The 10,848-nt window shown below is 44.0% G+C and overlaps 1 protein-coding gene and 1 pseudogene across 1 annotated transcript; both read left to right on the top strand.

Annotated features, from left to right (window-relative positions):
* Nucleotides 1–1,800: 1,800 nt before the first annotated feature.
* On the top strand, nt 1,801–5,249 carry LOC112265627 (annotated as a pseudogene).
* A 2,351-nt stretch (nt 5,250–7,600) lies between these two features.
* On the top strand, nt 7,601–8,952 carry LOC112266153 (collagenase 3-like). The gene is made up of 2 exons (XM_024443616.2): nt 7,601–7,896; nt 8,121–8,952. The coding sequence occupies exons 1-2, from the start codon at nt 7,745–7,747 to the stop codon at nt 8,266–8,268; spliced, it is 300 nt and encodes a 99-aa protein (XP_024299384.2). The 5' UTR covers nt 7,601–7,744; the 3' UTR covers nt 8,269–8,952.
* The last annotated feature ends 1,896 nt before the right edge of the window (nt 8,953–10,848 follow it).

The raw sequence follows: 10,848 nt of genomic DNA, 5'->3' as shown, positions 1-10,848 counted from the left end.
GAATAAAAGGAGCAGATTTCTGGGCGTGGTCAAATATATTCAGGGCATAATGCGCAGACAGGGTATGGTGGGTTGCGGGTACAGTGGAGGTAAGCCCAGGCACTGGGTGATGATAAGAGAGGTTGTATCTCTGGACATGCTGGTTGTAATGGGTGAGGTCACCGCATGTGTGGGAGGTGGGACAAAGGAGGTATCAGAGGTATGAAGAGTGGAACTAGGGGCTCCATTGCAAACTAAAACAATGATAACTAACCTGAACAACAGTATACAAGGCATATTGACATTTGAGAGAGACATACAGTGAGGCATAAAGTAATCGCAGGTGTTTATTGGGAGAGCTAGCTAAAACAACAGGTGAGACAACAACAGCTAATCAGCTAACAACAACAGCAGGTAAAATGGTGATGACTAGGCAGAGAGGGTCGGATTAACTACACACAGAGCCTGAGTTCGCGGCTGGGGCCGACAGATAAAAAATAAATAAACAGAATGGAGTACCGTGATTAATGGACAGTCCAGCAGGCATCAGCTATGTAGCCAAGTGATCATAGTGTCCAGATGGCAGCAGTAGATGGAACAGGGAAGCCGCCACTACGCTAGCACGCGGGCGACACGGCATTTAAAGTTAATAGCCCGGGGCTAGTGGGAGCGTCTGCTCCGACGGAGGCCGGTTGAAGGCGCGGCGGATGGAGTATTCGTCGGCAGGCCAGTCGTGGTGGTGCGGCGGGGCTCCGTGTCGACAGAGAATCCAAGCCAGATGGCGAAAGAGGTATTGTAGAATTTAGTTTGCTAGCCAGGAAATGCGCCTGGCTCACGGCTAACTGGTGCTGGCTTAGTGGCAGTGGTGTCAGCCACTATAGCCAATCGGTAGCAGCGGTGATCCGGTGCCAAGGTCCAGAGTTTACAGCAAGGATCCGGTGGAGTATTGGGCTCTAGCCGTGTATGAGTGGGGATCGGGTGAACAGCTGAGTAGGCCGGGAGGTGGGCCTCAGGGATAGCTTCGATACTGGGTGCCACAGTGAGTGCAAGCTAGCTGTGAGCTAGCTAGCTGCACGCACAATTGGCCCATCGTCGTCCGGGTTTGGGAGGGCTTGGCCGGTAGGGATATCCTTGCCTTAACGCGCACCAGCGACACCTGTGGTGGGCCGGGCGTAGGGCACGCTAACCAAGATTGCCAGGTGCATTTTCTGGATTTTTTTTCTCATTTTGTCTGTCATAGTTGAAGTGTACTACCTACGATGAAAATTACAGGCCTCTCTCATCTTTTTGAGTGGGAGAACTTGCACAATTGGTGGCTGACTAAATAAGTTTTTGCCCCACTGTATATATATATATATATTCTTACCACACACCTCATGGTAATAGTGGCAGCAACTGCAGGCTTGAAGGCTTTGAAACTACGTGATTCACCCCAGACCTTAAGCATGCTCCTATCTATAGTGGACTTTACCCATCTCTAAGGAACAATGGCCAAGGCCTGAGGACATGGAACTGGCTGAGTTTTGTGTCTTCATCCACTCTTTAGAAAATCTTCTGGAAAATGGTTAAAAAACTGTATTGGAGTACATTGATTGTTTTGCCTAATTCCTCAGGTAAAAGTTGAGTATACCTACAGTAGCAGGTGCACTTTAGGACAACTAAAAGTTATGACTACTTTAGCTCAAGCAAAAGCTGTTTTCTGGATAACTTAAAATGTTGCCTACTTTAGGACAAATAAGACATATTTGTCCATATAAGAGAAGTGACCTACTATCAGTGAAAATGTGGTTAGTAACCAGCTGGTTGATAAGGTATCTGAGGATGTTCTACCACATGAGCCACAGCAGTGGTCCCTTGCCCTGCAGTAAGAGGGCCACCTCAACCTCAGCCCTGGAGGATAAGATCAGGGAGATGAAGGGTTTCTTTAGTCTGAAGAAGACTGGATCTCCAGTCCCTCTCTCTGACGAGGAAGCACAGGTGTGTACTGCCTGTTGTGGAAAACTACAGCTTTTACCCTGACCAGCCTAAGTGGAAGAATCACACCTTCACCTACAGGTAGGCACATGTTATTATCTGTTATGTGTTAGCAGTCACAATGTCTTCTTCTTTCTGCTGACAAGTGTCTTCTGTCTGTGCTGTCCGTCTTGTTGTACCATTTTCTTTTCCCTCCTCCTGCCCCACAGGAGGCCCTTTGCCTCAAGCCAGGCCGTCATTGTAAATATGAATTTGTTCTTAATTAACCCGACTAGTAAAATAAAGAAATACATTTGATCTTTTGGCTTTTTCTCCACTGATATTCTAGATATCTGTCAGAATATAGTTATACAGTGCCTTCGGAAAGTGTTCAGACCCCTTGACTTTTTCCACATTTTGTTATTCTACAGCCTTATTCTAAAATCGATTAAATCGTTTTTTTGCTCTCATCAATCTATACACAATACCCATAATGACAAAGCAAAAACTTTTAAAAAACATTTTTGCAAATGTATAAATATATCACATTTGCATAAGTATTCAGACCCTTTACTCAGTGCTTTGTTGAAGCACCTTTGGCAGCAATTAGAGGCTTGCGTCTTCTTGGGTATGACGCTATAAGCTTGGCACACCTGTATTTGGGGAGTTTCTCCCATTCTCTGCAGATCTTCTCAAGCTCTGTTAGGTTGGATGGCGAGCGTTGCTGCACAGATATTTTCAGGTCTCTCCAGAGATGTTTGATCGGGTTCAAGTCCGGGCTCTGGCGGGACCACTCAAAAACATTAAGAGACTTGTCCAGAAGCCACTCCTGTTTTTTCTTGGCTGTGTGCTTAGGGTCGTTGTCTTGTTGGAAGGGGGAACTTTGCCCCAGCCTGAGGTCCTGAGCGCTCTGGAGCAGGTTTTCATCATGGATCTCTCTGTACTTTGCTCAGTTCATCTTTGCCTCGATTCTGACTAGTCTCCCCGTCCTTGCAGATGAAAAATTCTGCCACCACCATGCTTCACCATAGGGATGGTGCCAGGTTTCCTCCAGATGTGACGCTTGTCATTCAGGCCAAAGAGTTCAATCTTGGTTTCATCAGACCAGAGAATCTTGTTTCTCATGGTCTGAGAGTCTTTAGGTGCCTTTGGGCAAACTCAGAGCGTGCTGTCATGTGCCTTTTACAGAGGAGTGGCTTCCGTCTGGCCACTCTACCATAAAGGCCTGATTGGTGGATTGCTTCAGAGATGGTTGTCCTTTTGGAAGGTTCTCCCATCTCCACAGAGGAACTCTAGAGCTCTGTCATAGTGATCATCAGGTTCTTGGTCACCTCGCTCACCAAGGCCCTTCTCCCCTGATTGCAAAGTTTTGCCAGGCGGCCAGCTCTAGGAAGAGTCTTGGTGGTTCCAAACTTCTTCCATTGAAGACCTTAAATGCTGTAGAACTTTTTTGGTACCCTTCCCCATATCTGTGCCTCGACACAATCCTGCGGACAATTTCTTCGACTTCATGGCTTGGTTTTTGCTCTGACATGCACTGTCAACTGTGGGAACGTATATAGACAGGTGTGTGCCTTTCCAAATCATGTCCAATCAATTTAATTTACCACATCTCAAGGATGGTAAATGGAAACAGGATGCACCTGAGCTCAATGTTGAGTCTCATAGCAAAGGGTCTGAATACTTATGTAAAAAAGCTATTTCTGTTTGTTAATTGTAATAAATGTGCAAAACTTTCTAAAAACCTGTTTTCGCTTTGTCATTATGGGGTTGTGTGTGTAGATTGTTGAGGTTTTAATTTTAAAAAAAATACATTTTAGAACAAGGCTGTAATGTAACAAAATGTGGAAAAAGTCAAGGTGTCTGAATACTTTCCGAAAGCACTGTCACTTCCCAAAACAGACTTTCATATGTTTTAACTGCAGGGAATTACACTGAGTGTACAAAACATTAGGAACATGACAGACTGACCAGGTGAATCCAGGTGAAAGCTATGGTCCCTTATTGATGTCAATTGTTAAATCCACTTCAAGCAGTGTAGATGAATGGGAGGAAACAAGTTAAAGAAGGATTTTTAAACCTTGAGACAATTGAGACATGGATTGTGTATGTGTACCAATCAGGGGTTGAATGGGCAAGACTAAAGATTTAAGTGCCTTTAAACGGGGTATGGTAGTAGGTGCCAGGTGCACCGGTTTGAGTGTCAAGAACTGCAACGCTTCAGGATTTTTCACGCTCAACAGTTTCCCGTGTGTATCAAGAATAGTCCACCACCCAATGGACATCCAGCCAACTTGACACAACTGTAGGAAGAGTTGGAGTCAACATGGGTCAACATCCCTGTGGAATTCTTTCGACACCATGTAGAGTCCACGCCCCGATAAATTGAGGCTGTTCTGAGGGTAAAGGGGGTGCAGCTCAATATTAGGAATCTGTTCCTAATATTTTGTACATTCAGTGTATAAGAGGAATTACATAATCCACGAAATTAACAAAGTTATCATAACTTCACAGTTTTGTTTTATCACTGAATTGCAACAATCAATACCTGCCAATAGATTACCAGCTCACTGGATATAACTAGTCATATTTCGTTCAGGTTGCTTCATGCTTTTCTGTGTTGTCTGTGTGCCAATGACCAGCAGGATTTCTTAGTACACCCCTGACCTTACAAGGGAAGAGGTGGATACCTCATTCCGTTTGGCCCTGAAAATCTGGAGTAATGCGGGCGGCCCCACTGAAATTCATCAATGTCAACCACGACAAGGCAGACATTGTCCTCTCCTTCACAAGAAAGAGTATTCTGACCCTAAATCAGTCTCTGTTCAGTTCAGTGTAGTTTCTAATAGAGGTGGTAGAGAATGTGTGTGGCTGCATGTGAGATTTTAATTGCGCTATAGTTATATACTTACTGGAGCCAGTTTCCAGGTAGATGACTGTTAGAAAATCTCTCTCCATCTATCCATCGTAGCTCATGTAAACTTCTTTCCTTTGATGGCCCCACAGGTGTTCTGGCTGACGCCTTCAAGCCAAGGGAGTGCATGGGGGGAGACGTGCACTTTGACAAGGATGAAATCTGGACAATGGGGCATTACAAGCTAGGTAGGGCCACTGCTCCAAGCATAACATGAGGATCTGAATTGTTTTTATAAAACACAATAAAATAGGATTTCAAATATGATTATAGACAAATAAAACATTTCTCATTGGATGCTGTTTTAGGTTACAACCTGTTCACTGTTGCAGCCCATGAGTCAGCCAACTCCCTTGGTCTCTCCCATTCCAAAGACCCTTCATCTCTCATGTACCCCAACTAGTATTACAATGGAGCACAGTACACACTGCCATGAGGTGACGTGCTGGTAATCCAGCAGTTGAGTTGAAATCACCATAGTTATCACATGGTCCATTTTTGGTGGATTTCTATCTAAACATTGGAGACTGCTTTTATTTCCAAGGCAAGACAGTCAGAAAACAGGATCCACCTAACCTTCCTAAGAAGTGCGATCCCAACTTCTCTGTTGATGCAGTGGCAGTGTTCGGGAAGGAGATAGTTCTCTTTAAAAAACATGTGAAGGAGTTTTGAATTATGCAATATGATTTTTATAGTATAAATTCTTATTTGCCCCAACACAGCGGTTTGTTTCCCTTCAGGTACATGTGGTTGAGGACAACATGGAAAACATACTGGAACCGTCTGAGAGAGGGCCCCAACAGCACATACTTTCCCAGCATCAACTCTCCTGTGGGTGCGGCCAATGACATCCCTGCCAAAGGCGTGGCATATGTCTTCACTGGTAATGTGCAGTCTGATCGCCTCATAGGCCTCACTTAGGCCTCACAGCATGACAAGGCTAGATTTGAAACAGAAAACTGTTTCAAAGAACAACTGGACCTAAATTATAGCCCCATGTCAAAATTGTCGCACCTCATGCAAGAAACTCACAAAGCTTATTGCCATCTGGCAGTTCTTGTGGTATGGTTTTCATAGTGTTCCAAAGGCAGTGGAGGTGCTCTGTGTTTCAGGTCCTAAGTACTGGGTGGTTTGACAGCTTAAGATGAAAAGCCACTTTGGCTCCATACATGACTATGGATTCCCAGCCAGAGTAAGGAACATTGAGGCTGCTGTTCATATCAGTGAATATGGAAAAATCCTTATTCTTCATAGGACACGGTTACTACAGGTAACACACTCTCTAACAAAATGTTTTTGGGTAAATGACAAACATAAAGTGAATGCTAATTACAGTATAATACAGTATTCTGTTGCAGAAAATATCATGTTTCCAAACGTCCACTGTTTTGGTATGTCTTGACCTTTGCAGTGTTTGATGAATAGGCATTCCAGCTCCTGAGAGGCAAAGCCTGCCATCTAGTGTTTAACAATGAGACATGTTAGAAAGCAACTGCACATAAGCAATCCATAACTTATAAGTTCAATGTTGATTTGTTATACAATGTATAGATACGATGAACACAGACGTTCATCAGACTGGCCAGGTATTGGGAGGTGGGTTGATGCTGCATTTGAGTTACAAGGTAGCCTATAAAACAGTTTGCCATGTCACCTTGCCTTCAATTGCATAAATGTTGATATCCTGACACATGTGTTATCTTGATTACTAGGCCCACGTTAACAAAACACTATCATGTTTTCTCATCAACAGGTACTATCTACCTCTTCAGTGGAAAAAAGGCATACAACTATGACTACAGACAGAACCGGGAGCTGAGTCGAATCCTAGCAAATGCATTGCTGGGCTGCTAACATATCTGTCAAAGACGCTAGACGTGACCCTACACTCCTTCATGAAAAGGAATACTACTTACAGACATTTTACATTTAAGTAATTTAGCAGACACTCTTATCCAGAGAAGCACGTCACCTTGCATGAACCAAGATAACTCACCAGTTGAATGTTGATGACAGTGTTGCAAGAAGTTAAATTACATCATCAGGCAACCATCTTCAAGGCCAGTTCACTTAAATCCCAGTGGTATCTTTCTGTATGTGTACAGAACATAAAATACAATTGAATTGTATTTCAATAAAAAAAGGTATTTAGAAGTTTGAATGTTAATAGATGTGCTTCCATTGATTGATCAAAAATATTCAAACTAACCACTGACAATGTGTACCTAGAGTATGCCTAAACCTCACCCTAACAATCACCCCAAACTCTACGCACCACCTCCAAAAATGTTATTAGGAGGACGATCCCTCTTCCTTGAGAATAGGGGCTTGTCCTAACCTTTACAGCAATGTTCAACAGCACAAAGCCGACCTTGGCATCTCACTCATGTTCTGATTGGAACCATGTACACCACAGGTTATTAGGGATCATATAAAAGAGAGTGTGGACAGGGCAGGGTGATAGAGAAAGAGAGGTTCTCCCCTCTCTGCATTACCACAGGTTTGTAAATTACGGGTCTTTCTACGGGTTCCGCGGTCCTGTTTCTGGCCTGTTTGTGTCTGTGTCAGGCTGCCCCCACCAGCACTCCAGAGGTCCAGACATTACCAGAGGATGACGAGACAGTTGCTGGGGTAATTTAGCATCGCTTGGCTCAGTGTGTTGCTACCCGTATTGTCAGTATTATCTCAGATTGAGGCGAGAAAATACTTGTTAGCCTACTTGTTATGCTTGTACTGTTTTGCATGAGAGTCCTAATAGGCATGATAGGTTATAATGTTGTCTCTTATCCTCCTCCTACACCAGGTCTCAATACACCATGTCTCAATACTACACAGATGTGGGGTTGACGAAATCATATTAGCATTATCAAGCCTGACATTCACAAGAGCCTGGAGGCCATGCAGGCACTCTTTGGCCTGGAGGTCACTGGGGTTCTGGACAAAAACACTCTGGAGGTGATGAAGGAGTCCATGTGTGGAGTGTCTGACATCAGCAGATATGGACACTTCCACAGGAAACAAAAATGGAAGAAGAGCACTGTCACCTACAGGTATAGTAAAAGCTCTTTAAGTGCATTAAGTTTGACAGCTAAAATCAAGGAAAATAATATGGTATTCATGGATAATTGTTGATCATCTGCTGAAATGTCAAATCCGTTGTTACCCAGCCTGGGTCATTGTGCAATGCCTAGGTTGCACTGCAGGAGTAAAATGGGTCCCTTTTACTTATCAGGTAATGTCAATGAGTGAGTGCTGAATGACTTGTGTTTAACAGAATCACTCAGTACACACCAGACCCAAGGCAGAGTGATGTAGATGCAACTATAGCCCAGGCCTTCCAAATCTACAGTGATGTAATCCTTCAAGACTTCAAACAGATCCACACTGACACTGCCGACATCATGATCCTCTTCAAGGGTTGATGTGAGTATGGACTATCACAATGGCATGGATTCAATACCATCTCTATACACTACTGACAAAATATCTTAAATCTCGCTTGTCCAAACACAGATCACGGGGACTTCTATCCTTTTGATGACCGAATTGTGTCTTATCCCTTGCCAACTCCCCTGGACAGGACACACACTTTGATGACGACGAAACCTGGACAATGAGCTAGCGGGGTGACCATCTGAACACACAACAATATTTAAAACACAGTGTTGCCCAATTCACTTATTCAACAGACTCACATGTAATGTTGTCCTCAGAAGTGAATCTGCAGTTGGTGGCGGCACATGAGTTTGGCCACGCTCTGGGACTTGACCACCCCAGGGACTGGAGAGCTCTGATGGCGCTCGGCGCCTGAACATGACGAGATTCTCAGGGACCTGCACGGGCAGGGTGTGGTGGTTTATATCGATGACATTCTGATTTATTCCGTTACATGCGCCGCGCACATGTCTCTGGTGCGCAGGGTACTTGGGCGACTTTTGGAGCATGACGTGCACTTCAAGGCTGAGAAATGTGTGTTCTCCAACAAGCCGTCTCTTTCCTGGGGTATCGCATTTCCACATCTGGGGTCGTGATGGAGTGTGACCGCGTTGCAATCGTGCATAATTGGCAGACTCCGACCACGGTAAAGGAGGTGCAGCGGTTCTTAGGGTTTGCCAATTACTACTGGAGGTTTATCTGGGGTTTTGGCCAGGTGGCTGCTCCCATTACCTCACTGCTGAAGGGGGCCGGTGCGTTTGCGGTGGTCAGCGAAGGCGCTGTTTACAGATGCTCCCATATTAGCGCATCCAGACCCCTCTTTGGCATGCATGGTGGAGATGGACGCGTGCGAGGCTTGGGTTGGAGCCGTGCTATGACAGTGCTCGGGCAACAAGCCGCCCCTTTTTTTCCGGAGGAAGAAACTATGACTGGTAGACCGGGAGTTGCTGGCTGTGGTAAAAGCTCTGAAGGTGTGGGGACATTGGCTTGAGGGGGCTAAACACCTTTTTCTCATCTGGGCTGACCACCCTAATCTGTACACCCGGGCAGCGAGGAGACTGAATCCTTGCCAGGCAAGGTGGGCCATGTTTTTCACCAGATTTCGGTTCACAATCTCGTGTAGACCAGGTTTTAACACTAAGGCCGACGCGCTGTCCCGTCTCTATGATACCGAGGAGCGGTCCACCGTTACTTCCCGCCTCATGTCTGGTGGCACCGGTGGTATGGGAGGTGGACGCGGACATCGAGCGGGCATCACGGTTGGGGACTGGGATGGAGGTTCACCTTCCAGCAGGACAAATACCCCTTCGCATACTGCTAAGGCAACACTCAAGTGGTTTAAGGGGAAACATTTAAATGTCTTGGAATGGCCTAGTCAAGCCCAGACCTCAATCAAATTGAGAATCTGTGCTTTGACTTATATATTGCTGTACACCAGCGGAACCCATCCAACTTCAAGCTGCTGCAGCAGTTTTGCCTTGTATGGGCAAAAATTCTCAGTAGCTAGATGTGCCAAGTTTATAGAGACATATCCCTAGAGACTTGTAGCTGCTGAAAAGGGGGGGGTGAATAGTTATGCACGATCAAGTTCCGTTTTTTTAGTCTTATTTCTTTGTTTCACAATAAAACATATTTTGCATCTTCAAAGTGGTAGGCATGTTGTGTAATTCAAATCATACAAAATCTATTTTAATTCCAGGTTGTAAGGCAACATAACAGGAGAAATACCAAGGGGGGTGAATACTTTCACAAGCCACTGTAAGGGATAATGCAAAGAGAATCCTCCCTGGTTATCAAAATTCAATCTCCAACTTGGGTATCCCCTCATCAGTAACTAAGTTAGATGCATCTGTGTATGTGCCAACCAGAGGGAAAACTCTCTTCTTAGTTGGTAACAAATGCTGGAGGTGAATTTAGAAGATGATTTAATTAAAATGCCAATAACATATATATATATATATATATATATATATATATATATATATATATATATATATATATATATATATGTCATGCATTTTTCTGTATGATAACATGAATCTTTAGATTTAATTATACAAAATAATGATTTGATTGATAATTATGTTTCAGCTTTGAGGCAAGACGACAAATGGACTATGGATATCCTCGATCCATAACTCAGGATTTCCCAGGAATTGGCTCCAAAGTGGACGCTGTCTTTGAGAATTTGTTTTGCAATGAATATTGTAAAACAATCGTCATATTATTACATGCATGAGTTCATAAAGCCTTCAGCACAATATTTGCTCTGGACGAAACCTTTGCTGATAAAGCCAATGTTTCTTCCTATAGCTTACCTTTACTTCTCAGATGGTCCAAGGCAGAGTGAGTACTATCTGGCGTACAAACGGGTGATTGGTGTTCTTCTGAACTACGGCTGACTGGATTGCTACTATGATACTACTACTATTGATAATACGATTTAGTTATGAACATTCTATATGTTCCCGCAAAAAAATGTACATACTGCAGTATTCGCAAATGTTCTATCTCTGTAAATAATTGCTAAACTGTTGTAGGCTTACTACTGTGTTTCTTGCTTGTCT

This window comes from Oncorhynchus tshawytscha, linkage group LG13 (genome assembly GCF_018296145.1).
Source record: "Oncorhynchus tshawytscha isolate Ot180627B linkage group LG13, Otsh_v2.0, whole genome shotgun sequence".
NCBI classification, from domain to species: Eukaryota; Metazoa; Chordata; class Actinopteri; order Salmoniformes; family Salmonidae; genus Oncorhynchus; species Oncorhynchus tshawytscha.
The sequence above is the reverse complement of the archived record's forward strand: the minus strand, read 5'-3'. Positions and strand labels throughout refer to the sequence as shown.